This window comes from Jaculus jaculus, chromosome 1 (assembly GCF_020740685.1).
Source record: "Jaculus jaculus isolate mJacJac1 chromosome 1, mJacJac1.mat.Y.cur, whole genome shotgun sequence".
NCBI classification, from domain to species: domain Eukaryota; kingdom Metazoa; phylum Chordata; class Mammalia; order Rodentia; family Dipodidae; genus Jaculus; species Jaculus jaculus.
In genome coordinates, this window is record NC_059102.1 from 237,905,357 (window position 1) to 237,924,694 (window position 19,338).

The 19,338-nt window shown below is 40.6% G+C and overlaps 1 protein-coding gene across 1 annotated transcript in view; it reads left to right on the top strand.

Moving 5' to 3' along the window:
• The window catches only part of Fto (FTO alpha-ketoglutarate dependent dioxygenase), a 404,358-nt gene that overhangs the window by 123,768 nt on the left and 261,252 nt on the right, over nucleotides 1-19,338 (top strand). The window contains exon 4 of the mRNA XM_004664799.3: nucleotides 8,789-8,932. Coding sequence (XP_004664856.2) covers nucleotides 8,789-8,932 — 144 coding nt within the window. The remainder of the gene's footprint in view (nucleotides 1-8,788; nucleotides 8,933-19,338) is intronic.

Consider the following 19,338-nt stretch of genomic DNA (forward strand, 5'->3'; position numbering starts at 1 on the left):
ATTATAATGTTGCTATTTTTACATCCTGAGTTGATTTGATGCTTGGGTTTTCTAATAATCTATGGTGCTCTTAGACTTGAAATCCAACTGTATGTATCTTCATAGTAGGAGTTTAAGGTGCCAAGTGTAGCTCTTGTACTCCAGTCTTACCATAGAAGTAATCCTTGGTGTTGAGTTTCCTGGTATTCAAATATTCTAGTAGGCTGGTGATGCAATTTACTGGCAAATTCTAACATTCAACTGAGCAATATACACATTCAATAAAAAACCAGCACAGAATATGCAAATATGGGGATTGAAACAAACAGCCTTATAAAGCCAAAATCCCTAAGGGTGTGTGTTGCTCTACACCCTTAATCCTGTCAGCCGGGAGGTTGATGTTTCTGTTCTGAAATGGTTCCATGTCAGCCTGGTTCTGAATCAGACCCTGCCCAATAAAGGCCCTATGAATCTGAAAGCATCACAGGCAACAATAGTCAACCCCCAAATACAACTTAATTGAGAATGGTAAAGCCAACCAAGAAGATGTAACCCAGAACCTGTCCTGACATAGAAAGAGAGATTAGCACTTCCAGTGCAGGCCTATGCACCTGCTTTTTAGTCAGTCAGCCTCGTTACTTTTTCGGGTGGCTTCCGATCTCACCAATGCTGAGTACCCACCTTGATCCCTCTGTGTTGTGCTGTAAATCTGGTGTTCAGATCAGCTGTGCTTGATTCCCTGCTGCAGGGAGCTGAATGCATTCTCCACAGGGTTGTGCTTCTGTCCCTGGGGGGATGGGAGAGTGCAGAAAGCCTGGGGTTGTACTGGAACTGCGCTGCTGGTCCTGCCTGTGTCCCCTTCAGCAGTTGCTCTGCTGTCTCCCCTGCAGGTTTCTTGACTTTGCAAGGAGGCTGATAAGGTTGGAAAATCCTCTTGTTTGGTCTCTGCTCCTGCAGATGGGTGCCAGGTGAGCACATGGGCCCGTGTGGATTAGGTCTTGGTTGGCAAGTGCCTTGGTGTGATTCTGGCCTATTTCCTCCTCCTTTCAGATCTTAGTCTCTCCTGCTTTTCTGCTGTGGTCGATAAAAATCTATACAACTCACTTTTCAGACAAAAAGTGTATTTTGCTGTGGTTTTGCTCAACTCCCTCCCTAGGCTAAATTGGTCTGACTCCTATGCAGCTATCTTACCTGAAAGTCTCCAGGCTGACTTTTAAAAAGTAAGGCATTGTCTCAATACTAGACCAGGGGTCTTACAACAATAATGATGTGATCAGTTCCCCTTCATTTTTAAACAAACTTTTTCTTAGATTCCATAAGTATAGATAATAAACCATGATATTTCCTACCCCACCCCTCTCCCCTTGTCATACCCTCCACTGAATCCCTTCATTCCAATTAGTCTCTTCTATTTTGATGTTGTGATCTTTTCCCCCTACTGTGAAGTTCTTGGGTAGGTGGTGTCAGACACTGTGAGGTCATGGATATCAAGGTTATTTTATGTCTGCAAGACTGCATTGTAAGCAGTGCTACCCTTCCTTTGGCTCTTACTTTCCACTACCACTTTCACAGTGGCCGAGGATTGGAGGGTGTGATAGAGATGTCTCAGTGCTGAACACGCCACTGTCACTTCTCAGCACTGTGGTCATTTTTGAGTCACCCCAGTGGTCACTGCCATCTGAAAGGAGAAGCTTCTCTATGCTGAATGTGAGGCTGGTTCCCGATTTGTTGCACTGTGACTAGGCTGGTTAGGTTGGTAGATCTGCTCTTCAGACCAGCTGTGCTGGATGCTGTGTAGGTGACAGGGGCCTCCAAGCCCTTTGTGTCCTCAGATCTCTGGGATCTCCAGTAGTTTGCTGTGCTGGCAGTTTGGGGAGGGTGTCTGAAGTTGTTTTAGAGCTGCTCAGCTGAGCCCTGTTGTCTTCTCCTTTAGGTTTTTAATGTTGCAAGGCTAGTGTGAGTAGAGAACCCTTTCGTTGTAGTTCTGTTCCTGCGGGCTCAGGTGGGCTCAGGCAAGAAGCTCTTCCTAGTAGATCATGGGGCACCTGAGGTTGAAGCTCTAGGATTCTCCTGTTTCTCTGCTGAGGTTAATAGTTCTTTACACACCTCCACTTTTGGGTAGAAGAGTGTATTATGCATTTTTCTGCCTTTCCTTCTCCCTTTCCCAGCTGCATTGGCATGACTACTACACTGCCATTTTGACTGCAAGCCTCCCCTTCATTTTTTATTTTTGTTTTTTGTTTTTCGAGGTAGGGTCTCACTGTAGCCCAGGCTGACCTGGAATTCACTGTGGAGTCTCAGGGTGGCCTCAAACTCACAGCACTCCTCCTACCTCTGCCTACTGAGATTACAGGCATGCGCCACCATGCCCAGCTTAAGTTTTGGCTTTCCGTTAGCTCCTGAGGGTCATTATATTACATAGCCACAGGCTTTCTTTTGTAAAAGGATGAGAATGAGGGGAACTGGGTCTTGACTGTGGCTTTGAACCTGGATTAAGCTTTACCTTGGCACTGGATGGACAAGGAGTTAAGATGTGTATGTTATTTATTTCCTGTACACGTGGTAGATGCTCTGCGCACCTCCTGAGCATGTCAAGGATTTTCAGCCTCTGTTGTTACAAGATCAGGTTTGGGGAGTGTCCCTGCTTCCTTTCCTTATTCCACATTTCACTTCAGATAATGCCATAGTATTGAAGCTTTAGTCAAAGCTGTTCTTTCATTTCCTCACTTTTATAGCCCCTCCCATGGGATGTAACACAGTGAGGTTCTGTATGTATGTGAAAACTTTTATCTTGAATTGTTTTTTCAAAATGCTTAATCTAAAAGCCCTCAGAAGCCAGGCATCGTGTTGACGAGCTTTAGGCTTCTCTGTAAATAGTTTTCAGTATTTTGCCTGAAATCCCAGGAAACTTATAATTCATTTTATAGGTTGTCTTTGTCAAGAGGCTTGGTTTGTCCTGAATTATTTGTTTTGAGGAATCTGAGAACAGCTTCTTGTTACACTTTCTAAGCTGGGATTGATTAGCTTTCTTCCCTGTTGACACTTTTCTAAAGCCTCCATTTCTTCAGTCTGTGTGTTCCTGGATGGCTGAGCAAGGACTATGCTTGCAAAGAGTCAGAGAAAGCCTTTCTAAGAGTAGAAGTCTGGCAGGAAGGCCTGTCCTTGACTAACCTTCCTTTTGAGGGGTATGGTTCTTCAGTGGGATTGCCTGGAAGCTCCCTGGTTTATACATTATCCATTTGCCAGTGTTATGAGAAACTGTCTGGAAAATGTATGCGACATCTGCACATAGAGGCCTGTGCCTTCCAAAGACACCATTCTGCAAAACAGATCTGACTTGGGAGGAAGTCTTCACTGTCCACCACTTCTTCCTTAGGAGTCTGCATTTCCTGCCACGGTCCCTAGAGCCCTTGTGCTCTGATGATCTCTGTCCACCTTTTCAGTCTCACTTCTTACAAGTTTGTGCTGTTCACATGGTGCTTGGCACCCAGACTCTGATTGTGTTCTTACCGCAGTATGCTATCTTCCTTTCTGGGTATATCTTTCCAGCCCCTTATTTTCACCTTTCTCCTCTACCTTTTTCCAGACACTGGAATGTCATAGGTCAGCACTGGCCAGGTAAGACATCATTAATCTCCCTCTACTGGCTAACCCTCTTTTAACTTTGTGGTTTCTCTTGCCTCTAGATAGGTGACATCAGACTGTGGGTGTAGCTAGAACTGTTGCTTGGTATGTGTGAGGCCCTCAGTTTCAACCCACAGTACTTCAGAAAACAGAAATAGAAACAAAAACTAAACAAAAAAACTCTGATATGGATAAGAAAAAAACTTGCTTCCACTTACCCTCTAGGTGTGCGTTCAAGGCAGTGGACAAATGATTGCATGGGTGGGGTCACTGAAATCTTAATTCTTGGCTAAAGGAACAGGAAATAGGGCTAAGAGTATGGACCCAGGTTTTATTTTATTTTTTATTTTTATTTATATTTGAGAGTGACAGACAGAGAGAGAAAGAGAGAGATAGAGAGAGAGAATGGGCATGCCAAGGCCTCCAGCCACTGCAGACAAACCCTAGATGGGTGCACCCCCTTGTGCATCTGGCTAACGTGGGTCCTGGGGAATTGAGCCTCAAACCGGGGTCCTTAGTCTTCACAGGCAAGTGCTTAACTGCTAAGCCATCTCTCCAGCCTTTTTTGTTTTGTTTTTGTTATTTTATTTTTTGACGCAGGGTTTCACTGTAGCCCCAGCTGACCTGGAATTCACTATGTAGTCTCGGGGAGGTTTCAAACTCTCGGCAGTCCTCCTACCTCTGCCTCCTGAATGCTGGGATAAAAGGCATGTACCACCATGCCCGGCTGGACCTAGTTTTTAATTTGTGGTGATGATGACTATAGGCTTACATGTGAAGGAAGTTGTTGGAATATGATATTAGTTATGTATACTATTAAATATGGCACAATTTTTTGATATGTTTTGGTTAGCATTGTAATCTCTCTCATTAAGTTGAGGCTTGTTTTGGTTACCTATATAACAGTGGTTGCATATAGCTTTGAAATGTAAACAAGATATTTGGCAGCATTCATTCTTAATTAAATGGAATCATTCCCCCACCAAAACCATTTAGCATAAAAAAAATCACACTGGCTAATTTTTTGGAAATTCTGAGCATTTGAAACCTTACCTTTTAAAACTTCATTCTTTTGTATTTTGTCACATCATTTTCTCTGTGAACAGTTTGGTTAGCAAAAGCCGGGAATGCATCAAACACATGGAGACACTAAAATCCTTCCAATTTTACTGAGGCTTAAAGGCAAGTAGGAACCCATTGCCTTTCCTTGTTTCCAAAATAGCATGGGGCAAGAGTAATCAGTTGCAGTTGCTGAAGATAATTACAAGTTGATCTCACCGAGAGAGTGAGCAGTACCATATTTAAGCAATAAAAACTGTATCAGACATACAACTCCTCCCTACACAGCCCATGGGGGAAAGAACCCTCAACAAAGCATCATTTTAATGAGCTCATTTCAAAGGTGTTGGCTTTGTGGGAGACTTTGGGAAACATGGATTATGACTCTGATTGTCGCTCAAGACATTATTAGTGCCAAATGGAACAGTGCAGGATAAAAGTTAGAGGGGAAGGTAGTCAACTGTCCTGTTAGCCAGTACAGATTTATGCTTCCTGGGTTATTGTACTCATTGGCACTGAAACAGCCTGAAAAGCATTGTATTTGCAGATTAAGAATCATTTATCTTTAAGGCTATGCTATAGCAGTTGATTTGAATGCAAGAGGGACGCATGAATAACTTTCTTAAGCTATTTCTCTCCTATCTCCCCCCCTCCAAACCCCCCCCCCATGTTTAGCTATGACTGTTATCATTAGGGCCCACTGGGATGGAGCATCTTGCAGCCTTGGGGTATCACAGTTGTAAATATACAATTTCTACTATCAGTATTCTTTTGCTAAATTGATCTGGTTATCGACTATTTTAGCTTTAATTACATTTTTGTCTTGGATGCTGTTAGACATGTTGCATGATTAGGTGTTAGTCATATTATATCATTATTTTATGTAGTTTTGGCTTCCTTGATAGATAATGTAGATATTTATGGCAAATCACAAGTATGAAGCCTTCATAGAAGGGATTGGCAGCATGTGTGCAAAGGGCAGATAAAAAGCATTTAGAGCATTTAGGTCTTGTGGTCTGAGTCATCCCATGCCACCTTGCTGTTATGTGGTGAAAGCAGACGTGGATGCTGTAAATGACTGAGCATGACTAAGGCCTCGTTAAACTTTATTTATAAAACAGGCCAGGCTGTGGGCCTGCTTTGCCTGTGGGCTCACTCCGTGCACTGCTCTAGAGCAAGGTTCACAGACTTTGCTGTTGGGCCTCGGCAGGTATCACAGATGGTTGAAATGGAGTGGCTGACTGGGGGCTTTGGCCAGCAAAGAAGGCACCCCTAGTGTAAGGGGCAGCTACTTTTTACCTATAGCCATGAGTAGATGGTTTAGGGATACCAGAGCTTGTAATTGAAAAAGGGTGGGAATTTTGATTTCAATGCCAAGTACTTCTGTGAGTTACAAATTTAAATTTAAGGAAATGCAGTGCAGGTAAAGCTGCATACATTTGTGAATTCTTTTCTGGGTCACTAGCTCTAGTTTAGCAAGTCAGTATTTTTAAGTGTAACTAGGTGTTAGGAAAATGAGAAGGGCCCATGGAATGCCATCAGGTAGGGCAGTGGTTCCAGTGCCATGCTGTCAGTAACTGTCCTGCCATGCAGACACCAGGCATTGATTTTTTTACTGTGTCTTCCTGAGCTTGGAGAAAGCTTTGGACTCCTCAAGCAGGCTTACAAAAATCCACGAGTGAATCCACCCTGTCCTCACATGTAAAGTTTTTATCATCCCTGTTTCAGCAGATTTTTCTAAAGATGCTTTTAGGATTAGCCTAGCAAGTGGCTGTGGACTTTTTATTAAATGATGCCATTCTTAGTGAAATCTAGTCAAGAGATCCTAACAAGCAACTACTTGAGGAGACTTAAGTCACAGGTAGTGCCTATACTCCCAGCACTCAGGAGGCTGGGGCCAGAGGATTGTTACAAATTTGAGTACAAGAGGGAAAGATCCCTTGAAGCACAGCATGTTTCAAAAATCAAAAACAAAAAAACCAAAACCCTAACAACAATGAATACATGTGTTGGGAAGAATAGCAAAGATGAAAAAGGATAAGTTAATGAAATACGACAGTATTCAATTTAAGATTCAAGTTTAGGGAATTGAATACCTGAGGTTACATGTACCCTTAAAGGACATTAATTTAGCAGCATTCCCTCTCTATGGAGATTATGAACTTGGATGTTTTTGGTATGTTCTTTTTATGAAAATCTTTATTTATTAGAGAGAGAAAGAGAGGGAAGCAGATAGAGAGAATGGGTACACCAGAGCCTCTAGCTACTGCAAATGAACTTCAGATGTATGCGCCACCTTTTGCATCTGACTTACGTGAGTTCTAGGGAATTGAACCTGGGTCCTTAGGCTTTGCTGGCAAACACCTTAACTGCTGTGCCATCTCTCTAGCCTGATATGTTGTTTTTTGTTTTTTTAAATTACAGTTAGTGCAATTTCCTTTCCTTTCTTCCTTTTTTCCCTTCCTCATGTATGATTGATATCGAGTAAGATGTTCAAAATTTGGGGGCTCTGTGTATGGACATTGTATTTGGGATGCATGTGCTTTTGGATGGTTTATGTGATGTGTACATGATACTGTCTTAAGAAAACATACTCAACTGTCCATTTTGATTGCATACAGTTTGTACTCTTCCGTCCTCCTTCAACATTTCCTCTTCTATGCCAGTGTTAACACTACTGCTTTTCAGGTCGCACCTTTTTCCAGATTCTGCTCTCAAGTCCTAACCTTGTTGAAACGTCTCTCTAAGCTTTTTTAGTGTCCAGGGCTGAACTCACTCGCAGAAATATAATGCTTTACATTCTTTCTTTAAAAAATTGCAGTTTTTTTTTCTTCCAAATTAGCATTTTCTTTCCACTTACCACAGTACGGACTAGGAATGGTATGAAAGAAAGAACATTTGCTCAAGTGAGCATTTTCTGCAGGTGCTCATTGGGCCAGTCACTAGGGCCCTAAGAGTGGGTGAAACCAAGAAATAGGCCTTGTCTTGAAGATCAGTGCCCAGTAGAGTAGTTTCAATTCTGATGCACTGTATAGTGTAAATGTCCTCTTTGTGGTGATGCTCAGGTGACCCTTATTTTGCTAACAGTGACCCAGAGCCTTAGAGGGCTCTGCGAGTGGTTTGTATGCACCAAAGAGAAGCTGTAAATGTTTTCTTGAAGTGAAAAGCTGAAAGTACAATAAATTCCTTTGACGCAAAATGAGAGAGGGAGAGAGATTGAGAGAAATAGAGACTATTCACATAGCTTTTGTTATAATACTTTATTATATTTGTTCTATTTTACTATTACTGGCAATATGTTACTGTGCCTAATGTATAATTTAAACTTTATCATGGACCTGTATGTATAAGGGAAAAAAAGTATAATATACTTATTACTTTCTATGGCTTCTGACTTTCACTGGGATCCTTGGAATGTGTCCCTCATGGAAAAGGCGGGACTAGCTTTCAACCCCTTTTTACCTAAAAAATACATCTTCTTGTTCCTTATTTTGATTAAGTCAAAATTGGTAGGTGAATTTAAGGAGACCTGATAGTTCCACTATGTTCTACTTTATTTTCTAAGAACACAGTGTTTTAACATTTGATTTTTTTCTTTGTGCCCTTTAATAACATTTAATGTTTTTCTTCATGAAGAATTTTGTTAACTATTTTTTAAATAAATGGTTTTAGTTTAATCTATTTAAGAGAGAGAGAGAGAGAAAGAGGGAGGGAAAAAAATGGGTGAGCTAGGGCCTCCAACCACTGCAAATGAACTTCAGCTGCATGCCCCATGTTGTTCATCTAGCTTTATGTGAGTACTGGGGAATTGAACCTGGGTCCTTAGGCTTTGCAGGTAAGCACCTTAACTGCTAAGCCATCTCTAGCCCTTGTTGGGTATTTTTATAAATGAGTTATTTGTGTATAGTTTTAGAACTTAGTACTTACTGATTGAATTTTGTAGGTAGCAGTTTTAAAGTTTGCCTATTGCTTAGGATTTATCTTTTCCTTATTAAAATATGACATAAAGGAGGATATACTTCACACGTTTTATTAAAACACCACTTATTTCTAAGATAACAATCATAACACCTAAGAGGTTTCTGTGAAGTATTTCTTTGCTGCTTACCTTTCCTTCTTGTGGCAGATTCTGAGGAGGAAAGCGAGGATGATTCCAGTTTTGAAGGCCGAGATCCTGATACCTGGCATGTGGGATTTAAGATCTCCTGGGACATCGAGACGCCTGGTCTGGCAATACCGCTTCAGCAGGGAGACTGCTACTTCATGCTTGGTAATGTCCTTAGAGCCACCTGGTATCGGTGCTGAGGTTAGAGGATTGGCAGCATACTTAAGATCTATCTTTTGAAATAAACTTCAGGAATCAGTTTTTTGTTCCGAAGACCTGGCCCCATCATCGAGTGCCATTTTGGTAGATAGATTATCACTTCAGTTTTATGTACCAATAACATTTGCCTATTTTACTTGAATGCTAAATGTGATTTCTCTTTAGGTAGTTTGTTCAGGAGTTTCTGTCAATAATTTGTATTTCTGAAGTCAATAAGAACCAGAATGGTACATTTTAAAATAATTATATTTTTTTTAATGTATGAATGTAGTAGAAATGCGTTGTAAAAGATCAGCTATCTTAATCACATTTTGTGTGTTCTGATTATAAAGCAAAGTGCTCATTGTAGAGAAAGACTGCAAAATACAGTAGGAAAGACTATGAAATCAAGTTTCATGTGTGTTTTAATATATTCCTTCTCAGCCATTTTTCTGTTTTTGTATGTATATGTCTGGAATTGTGATAGTAATACAAGTCACACAAGCACATTTATTAGGGACTATTGATAAGCCAAGCATCTTCTCAGTAACCCCAAGAAGCAAATATGAGCTGCTGTTGCAAGAGATGTCAGGGTTAGACCGAGCCACTTTGTCGTGGTGCACAGTTAGTAGGCAGCAGGCGTGGGATTGGTAATTTTAGTGCACACAGTTGAATACACCCTCACCAGCCCTGCCGTTGTGCCCTCTTCCCCCCTTGTGTCCTCTGCCCCCCTCACACGCTGACCCCAGAGAGGGCTTCTTTCCTGTACTCAGCATGAACACTCTGCCTCATCTAGGGCCTCTTCAGGGAGGAAAGTGACAGTGTTTTTTTTGTCTTGTCATTCCCCCCCCCTCCATTTCTTTTTCTTTCTTTATTTTCTGTTAAGTTTTTCAAGGTAGGGTCTCATTTTAGCTCAAGCTGACTTGGAATTCCCTAGGTAGTCTCAGGCTGGCCTTGAACTCACGGCAATCCTCCTATCTCTGCCTCTTGAGTGCTGGGATTAAAGGTGCGTGCCACAATGCCCGCCCCCATTTCTTTTCTTTTTTTTTTTTAAATTAAAAATTTTTATTAACATTTTCCATGATTGTAAAATATATCCCATGGTAATTCCCTCCCTCCCCACCCCCACACTTTCCCATTTGAAATTCCATTCTCCATCATATTACCTCCCCATTACAATCATTGTAATTACATATATACAATATCAACCTATTAAGTATCCTCCTCCCTTCCTTTCTCTACCCTTTATGTCTCCTTTTTACCTTACTGGCCTCTGCTACTAAGTATTTTCCTTCTCACACAGAAGCCCAATCATCTGTAGCTAGGATCCACATATGAGAAAGAACATGTCCGCCCCCATTTCTTAATGATACATTTTTCATAAAATTTAAGAACTTTTCTTAGTTACTTTATCCTTTTGATTTATATAAGGAAAGTCTCTAACCATTGCAGGTGATAAACCTAAAATATTTGTGTTATTGTTTTTTGGAAGTTGATACATAATCAGTCTACCTCCTACTTTCAGGTACAGGTGACAACAAATGTACCCAAAAGTCTGAATTAGAATATATTTCCTTCTAAATATGTCATACTGGAATTCTTTCTCTATCTTCTATTTAAAAAAAATAACAAAACACCTTATCTGTTGTCTAATGTTGCCCTTTGCCTTCACGTAACAAGGAGCTCATGGAAGGACCTGGGCCTTGTGTGATAACTGAAATCTGAACGTCACAGCACTTATGGAAAGGAAACAGTTTAGCTCAATTTATAATAATATATTGGTCTGCAGAGGAAGTGCAGACTGAACCCTGCTGTCTCAAGCAAATACTCCAGGGGTGTCTGATGGGGAACGTGTCGGGTGCCTGTAATAAATCCTCTGCCCGTGGAAGTGAGTGAAGGCCCTGTTGGCGGTGCCTAAGGACACGCTTAACGGGGTTGTCACGGTTTTACTTTTAAATTGGAATCTTTGCCCTAATCTCAGAGTTAGACATGACCAGATTTGCAAACAGATTTACAATTTTCACTAATTTTCCAAGCAGGACTTCAAAACACACTTATAGAAAAAAAATCCACTCTGGTGTTTCTCAGGGTTGGATGATTTACTTTGCCACAGATGTTTTCCATAGACTGCATGTAACCAGGGAGTTAGGGACTTATGAATGCTTGAGACAAACTGAGTTTTGTTGGGTTTTAATTTTTTTTTTTTTTGTGGAGCAGATTATACAGTTCAAGGGACATCAACCAAGTTATTTCATTAACCAGGAGCTGGGGGTGTGGAGGTGGGATGTTTGAGGACAAAGGTGAGTAGTAGGTAAACATTTGGGGCAACCTCACAGGTCCCCCTGAATTTATTATCACAATCTTTAACATGTCACTATTTATGACTGTTCTTCCTAGCCTCTTTACTCTTCGTACTTCTGTAAAGCCAGCTAAACCTCACATTGAAATGTCTGTTGTTAGGATAGTTTCAATCTAGTTCAAAGCCTTAGTTGTCAAGTTAACAAACTAAATCTGTGGTAGAAACTGGGGGAGGGAGGGAAGACAGTGTAAGTGGAAATGCATAGCATTTTTTTTTTTTTTTTTTTTTTTTGCTTTTTCACCCCAGGGTTTCTAGTAGCCAGTTCTATAGGCATTTCTGTCAGGTGACGAGCTTCCAGACTCCCTTTGTTATCTGGTTGCTGCTTGTTGTAAACACCTCTGTGAGTCTGTCGCCACTGTGAAATGGGCGCTCCTGCACACTTCCAGTATGCACCCTAATTATTAGAGTCCAAATAAGACAGTGTTTGGGACTGCGGTTTGCAAGCCACCATTGATGTGAGGGCTTCTCTGAGCCATGGCATGCTGGACAACCACCAACATGAGGAGGTGACAGAAGAGTGCCAGATGTTGTCTTCTTAGCCTGCTGTGTGCCCAGTTTGTCAGCTTTGCACCCCACTGTTCACAGTTCATGGCCACAGAAAGGAACTACAAGAAAGGGAAATTTCACCAATTGATTACTGAGGGTGAGAAGAGTTCGCGTCTGGTCTGTGTTGAATCAGACTCTGGTAATCACTGTTACTTTGGTTAAGGCTGACTTGCATTCCAGAGCCTGGTCAGTCGTGTTTTGTAGATTAGCTTCCCCTTGCACCAAATACCTGTGGCTTCGAGGCAGTGAGGCCAGAGCCCTGTGAACGTTTGATGTGGTGTACCTGAAATGACGCCGGGCTTCAAGTTTTCAAGTCAGGGGAGGCTCGCTCGTTAGAGGCTGAAGCCACGGGGCGGGTGGGTGGGGGGCAGAGGCTTCTACGAGTTTAAAGTATTTTGATTGTGGGCTCCCTTGGGACTTAACTTGGAGACTGTGGTATCTGTAAATCCTCCAGGTGTCCCTCAATCCTGCCCAGATTTGACATTTTATTCAGGGCAAAAGGCTTTTGTCATGCCTTCCTCTGACCCTATTCCCTCCTCTCCCAAGTGCTAAGTGACCAGGTGAAGGAAAAAGTACATATAATTTATGGCTTACTCATAAATTCAAAATAATTATACTTTATTACCTCTCACAGCCTTTGAGATGTAGGTGCTATGTTCTACTTTCTGCCGAGGCAAGGGAATAACAGAAACAGCAATAAATTATAACTTTAGGCTGCAGCCGGTAAACTTGAGGAATTGCCATTTAAGTGGAAAAGTGCTTGAACAGCCAAATGAGCACCTGTCATGTTTATTTTCCACTTGGAAAAGTGGAAACATGACAGATAGTTCCAACTGCTTGTCCAGTATGAGCTTGTGGTGTCCTCAGCAGCGGCACCGTGGGCTGTTGCCGACGGGTCTTATGCAGGACTGAGGGAGGATGTATCCCTTCTGAAACCTTCACTCAAACACTTCTGTTCTGTAACTGGCATTTTCACATTTGGTTTTGACCTGCTACTGTTTGCATTCAGTGGAATTTGGGAGAAGGTGCCATGACTGGGTAGGAATCTGAGTTTGTTCCTGGTCCCTGAAGGGAGTTTTCTTCCCTCTGACATGTTCTCATTTTACCTAGGCTTTTTGTTCCTTTCACTTAGGCTTTGAAATTTACCTGCAATGCATGTGACTCTGTGCTGGACACTTTGATACACTGTACTTACTCCTGAGTATCTGACCAGCAGGAAATAGTTCTCTTACTCTGACACCCCTCTTTTTTCCAGAGAGGAATACTGATGGGGATAGACTACTAGTGAGTGCAGGTTTCCTTTTGTGAGGGTGAACGTGCCTTAAAATTGGCTTGTGGTAATGGTTGCCAACATTATGGACATGGTAAGATGTATTTAATTATATACTTTAAGTGAATGAATTGTATGCTGTGTACCTGAGATCTCAGTAAAGCTTTTAAATACACAAGGTGAGGTTTAAAGGCGCATGATACCTTGTTCGAGGAAACATGCCTAGTGAAGCTTGTGTTTAAGTGCAAACCAAAGTGTCTGAAACCAGAGTTGTGCTTTGTTCCACTGACTCATGCCTCATGCTATCTCTGCTAATTATGTAGTCATGAGTGTTTCTTTTCCTTAAAAATGTAGGCAAACTAATGCATCAAATCATAGAGAATCAACATATTCTCATTGAGACAATGGAACTTGCTAGAATAACATGCAGAAGTTCTCTTTTATCTTGCTTTCCCATCGGTTACCTTTGTAACCATTAAAAGAAATGGATAGATTGAGTGTCCTTTATCCAAAATCTTTGGGAGAAGACTTCAGATATCAGAGTTTTTCCAGTTTTGGTAATACTTGTATAGATTTTACCAGTTGAGCATCTGTAGTCTGAACTCCAAAATATAGCACAAACCCCACACTCCTGTAGTACAGTCTTAATACTCAGAAAGTCTTGGGTTTAACATTTTGGTTTTCCCAGGGATCCTCCCCTCTCCACCTCCCCAGTGCTGGCATTACAGACATACACCACCATACCTGGCATTTTCCATAGGTGCTGGGGATGAGAACTTAGTTCCTGATGCTTGTGCGACAAGCCCTTTACCTACTGAGGCATCTCTGTAGCCTGTATTTTGAAGTTTTTTCCCAACCAAATGGCCCTTCACCTAATGGAGATCTCCAGAAATAGAATGTCGTCTTCCATGGGCAGCCTAATCTTTTATGTAGTAATTTATGGTTTCTTTATACTTAGCTTAAATAACCATGTGGCATCACAAAATTTCCCAACAATTTCTGATTAGTTTGTACACTACTAAAGCCTAACTAAGAAAACCCTAAAAGGTAAAAATTATGTGATGGTGTTTTGTTTGTTTTGTTTTTTTTTTTTTTAAAGCTGAGGATGGATATGTCATGATTTGTGAAATCTTTTTGTTTTCTCATGTTTCATTTGGTCAGAGCCATACTTTATTAGGGTAATTGCGTTTCTGAGAGGAGTATACAGGATTTTTTCCCATTGACTAGCAGATTTTTAAATTTATTAAAAAAATTTTTATTATTAATTTATTTGAGAGAGACAGAGAGGCAGACTGAGAGAGAGTACAGGCACACCAGAACCTCCTGTCCATGCAAATGAATTCTCAACTCAGTGCCACTTTATGCATCTGGCTTTATCTAGAACCTGGGGTTAAATCCAGGCCATCAAGCGTTGCAAGCTCCTAACCTCTGAGCCTTCTCTTTAGCCCCAGATTTTTATTTTTTGGAGATGGGGTCTCCCTGTGTTGATCCAGAGGCCTCGAACTTGTGATCCTTTTGCCTTATCCTCCTGAGTGCTAGTATTGCAGATACACCACCATGCCAGCTTAGACAGCGGTCTCAATGTACTTTCTTTGACTTCTTTCTCTGTGTAACATACTTTTTAACAGAATGAACTGTAAAAATAATTTTTTAGGTGTCAGGTTGTATATGCTATGTCTACTTGCCATATTCTGGAGGCAGTAGGGAAAACAACTGTGAATGAAGCCATGGCTTTTTAAACCATCTTCCTTGAAGGTTTGAAGTGAAGATTAGATTAGGAATTGAGTTTGACATTCCTAATTTAGTTAGTCCCTGTGGCAGGTTACATGGCCATACTATATACTAGAAGATTCATTAGACTTATTTTAGATGTCTTCTGGGCCTGCAAAATATCTTAATTCTTTTTTAGAGACATAACTTACAGTCCTTGGTCAATTTATTTTAATGGTTTTGTAGTCTGTCCTAAAGATGGAAAGGATATAAATCATTTTCCTATCTTTTCCACACTGTTCTTTTATCTTGTCACACTTTTCTGCTTATATAGGTATGCAAATTACTGTCCTAGGGTGATGTTAAAACATTAATATCACAATGACAGGAGTACCAACCAGTCAGTGTCGATGCCAGGATGCTCCTTTTTCTCTAGACTGTACCTGTTGGTCTGGGAATTTACCTCACCTACTAGAGCTAAGTTTTTTGGGACCCAGCACTGTATTACACACACTTGAATACTACACAAATGACACTTAGATACTTTCACAAAATAGGAACATACCACATATTTAGAGAGGGCATGCTCTTTTTCTCCCCTTGGCGTTAGTCAGACAGAAACCATAGCCACCTCCCTCAACTGCTAGAGAAAAATTGGTTGTAACTTGAAAATAGGAGGAAAGTCAGTAGGCGTGTGAAGTGCATACAGCTGCCTCTGTTCATTCACTGACTTAGTTTGGGAAGTTCTACTTCGATAGTGATGGCAGAAGTGATGGCTGGGTCTTAGTGAGGGCTGCAGAGAGAGGACCACTTCACTCCACGTTTCCTTCAACCCAACTTCTGCCTCTTATCCTTATGTTTCCCCAAGCTCTTCTGCCTTCTGCTGTCTTGGAAGACTTGTAACCCAGAAGCAGAGAGGGGAACATAACTCGTGCCAGAGAAGGATTAAAACTTACTTGCATATTAAAAAGTGAAAATGCATTATTAACCTCAAGTCTGTATTCTCTGTAAAATACAACAGAACACACATTCCACTAAAGTTAATTTTTTCAAGAAGAGGACAAGCTGTGCAAATCGAGGCCACCTTCTTCCCAGGCTTTGGTGTGTTTCGTTTTGTTTGCATTGCTGGGATTAAGCTCAGGGCCTTGCACACTCTAGGCAAGTGTTCTACCTCTGGCCTGTATCCCTAGCCCCATGTTTGTTTTTAAAAAGGGGTTGTTACTCCCATGGAAATTTACATTTAGGGGAAGATTTCCACTCAGAACTTTGTATTGTTCTCTTTGTTTGTTGAAAGAATATCTTTTCATTGAGAATTTCCATTTGGATCTTCAAAACATAATGCTATGTCTAATTTTAATTGTGCTACTAAGGGTACCTAAAACACAGTATATCATCTAGACGAAGATGCCATCAGTTTTAAGCTGTATGTGAATTTCAGAGATGTTAATATGAAGAAAAGTGTGACTGCAAAATTGATTAAATATGAGCCGCACTTATTGTAGAGAATTTATAAACTATAGGAATATGTAGAGAAGTAATATTAGTTGGTCTGAATTTTTCTAGCATTTCTTTCTATATTTAAAAACATATTTACATAGTTACTATAATATGTTCTTCAAGGCTTTTATATCCTGAACAATTCCCTTATCATTAAATATTCCTAGGAAGTAGGATTTTTAAAAATTAGTATAAGAATCAATCCCTGCTTTTAAGCAAGATAGAAGAATATGTGTTTTCAACATTGGTCCCCTTGTGGAGGCTGATCTGAATGTTGATGCTTGCGTAAGGATACCTTCCTAAGAATTCAGGACTCCAGGTGAGAGATTGCAGTATCTAGTGGAACACAGAAATGAGAAATAGTGAAGAGGATAGAAGAACTTTTTCGCTTGCCCTGTCACCCAGGATGCATAGAACAGACAGGCATAAACTGCATGGGTTGAGGAGAGTGAAGTGAGGATCCCCATGCAGCATTTCCTGGTGAAAGGAGCCTGTGAGACTTGAGATACCAACACATGAACCGAAGCATGAATGAGCAGAGATCCAACAGGAGCAGAAAAGGAAAAAGGCAAGGACAGGTCTCTTACTAAACCTGGAGGGAGAAATGAACAATCAGATCCAGGAAAACCAAGGATTTCCAGATAGATAAATGATGACACATTACAATGATTTCTGAAATCCAGAGACAAGGAGAAAGTTTTGAAAGCAACAGGGGAGAAGCAAATGACCACATGTAAGGGAAATTCTATAAAACTATTAGTGGATTTTTTTCAGCAGAAAATGTGCCGAGCAAGAGAAAATGGGATGATCTATTTTAAGTTCTGTAATAAAAAGAAAGCTGCCAACCAGCTATGTAGTATGCCTGACAGATCTGTCCTGTAGAAATAAAGAAGACCAGAAGATTTTCCTAGACAAACACAGCTATAGGAGTTCATTACCATTAAGCCTGTCTACACGAATTCCTAAAGGGAATACTACTTCATGCTGAAAATAAAGGAAGCTAAGTAGAAAAAAATAAAAATTTATAAAACTCAATATAAAGGTAAGAATACATTCAAATTCAGAATGATTATGTAATTATGATACACAAATCCTTTTAACTCATAAAAATCAAGAGACAAAATATTAAAATTAGTATAACTATAATAATTTTAAAAGGTAAATAATATTTAAAGCATGTAACTTAGGTTGTTGATTACAAACTATGAGGGACGTTAAGGTACAGTGTTTTTACTTGCAGTGTTAAGGTTTTATCATCTTAATTGATTCATCTTACAATAAGAAGTTTTATGTGAGACTCATGGTGATCACCAAGAAGAAAATTGTAGTAAGTACACAAACAAAAGATTCACAGTGTACAACTGCAGAAAAGATATATCACAGAGGATGTCAGGTAGAGGGGAAAGAAAGGAATGAAACTGTCAGAAAACAGTGAAGGAATTGGCAGCAATAAGTCCTTACTAATGGTTACTTTAAATATAAATGGATTTAATTCTACAGTGGAAAGACAGAGTGGCCAAATAGCTTATTTAAAAAAAAAAATCAAGCTTCATTGGTTCCTCTTTATCTCCGTCCCATGAGACCCAGAGAATGCCTAAAACTGTGGATAGCACTGAACCTAATATATCCTGCGTTCCCCCCATACATCATGTATGCATACATAAATTTTAATTTATAACTTAGGCATAGTAAGACGTTAAGGGCAGTGACTATAATAGAATCACTATAGTTACACTATAATTAAAGGTCTGTGAACGTGATTTTTCTCACAGCATGCTCACCTTTTCTTGTGATGAGGTGCTGATGATGCAGTGCCTAGATGATGAGATAAAGTGGAGCGAGTGAATTATGGAGGCATTGTGGCGTGGTGGGAGCTGCCAGTGACCTTGTGATGATAGGCCAGGAAGATTATATGCTTCTTGTGACTCGGGGTTATGAAGTCATGATGATGTCTGTGGTGGGAGTTGGATTTTGGTTGACTGCAAGTAACTGAAGTGGGAAGTAGAACTGCAGATAGGGGAGCACTGCTGTGTCTGCTGCTTTCTAGAGACTCGCTTTGGCTAAGTAGCACATTGAAATCGAGCAGACAAGCAAAGATGTTTCATGCCAATGAACAAAGAAAAGAGGAGGGGTGACTGTAAGACTTTTGGTCAGGAACTTGTAAGATACAAAGAAGGTCCTTCTACAGTGATAAATAATGTATTATACATGTATAATGTGTAATATGGTCTATATAAGAAGTATAGTAGGGCTGGAAAGATGGCTTAGCCGTTAAGGCACTTGCTTGCAAAGCCTGAGGACCCATGTCCAACTCTCCAGATCCCATGTAAGCCAGATGTGCAAGGTGATGCAAGCGCACAAGGTTGCACATGGACACAAAGTGGCATATGCATCTGGAGTCCGGTTGCAGTGGTTGGAGGCCCTGGTGCAGCAATTCTCTTTTCCCCCTCATAAAAAAGTAGTAGTTAAGAATATTTGTTCACTAATACTGGACACCCTAAATACATAAAGCAAATATTAAAAATAAAGGAAGAAATATTTGCAAGATAATTATATGGGAGTTTAGTCCGGCCCCCACTTTAGTAATTTTTATTTATTTGAGAGAGAGAATGGGTGTGCTAGGCATCCAGCCTCTGCAAACAAACTCCAGATGCATCACCTTGTGCATCTTACTTGGGTCCTGGGGAATCAAACCTGGGTCCTTTGATTTTGCAGGCAAGTGCCTTAACCATTAAGTCATCTTTCCAGCCCCCATCTACTTTAAATAGTAGGTGGATATAGCCTCTTTTTCTAAAAAATTATTTATTTGCGAGAGAGAGAGAAAAAAAATGTGGGTGCCTGGCCCTCTAGCTACTGCAAATGAACCCTAGACACATGTGCCTTTTTTGGGGCCTGGGGAATTGAACCTGGGTCCTTTGGCTTTGCAGGCAAGTGCCTTAACTGCTAAGCCATTCTTCCAGCCTGATATAGCCTCTTTTTGTTAAACTTCTC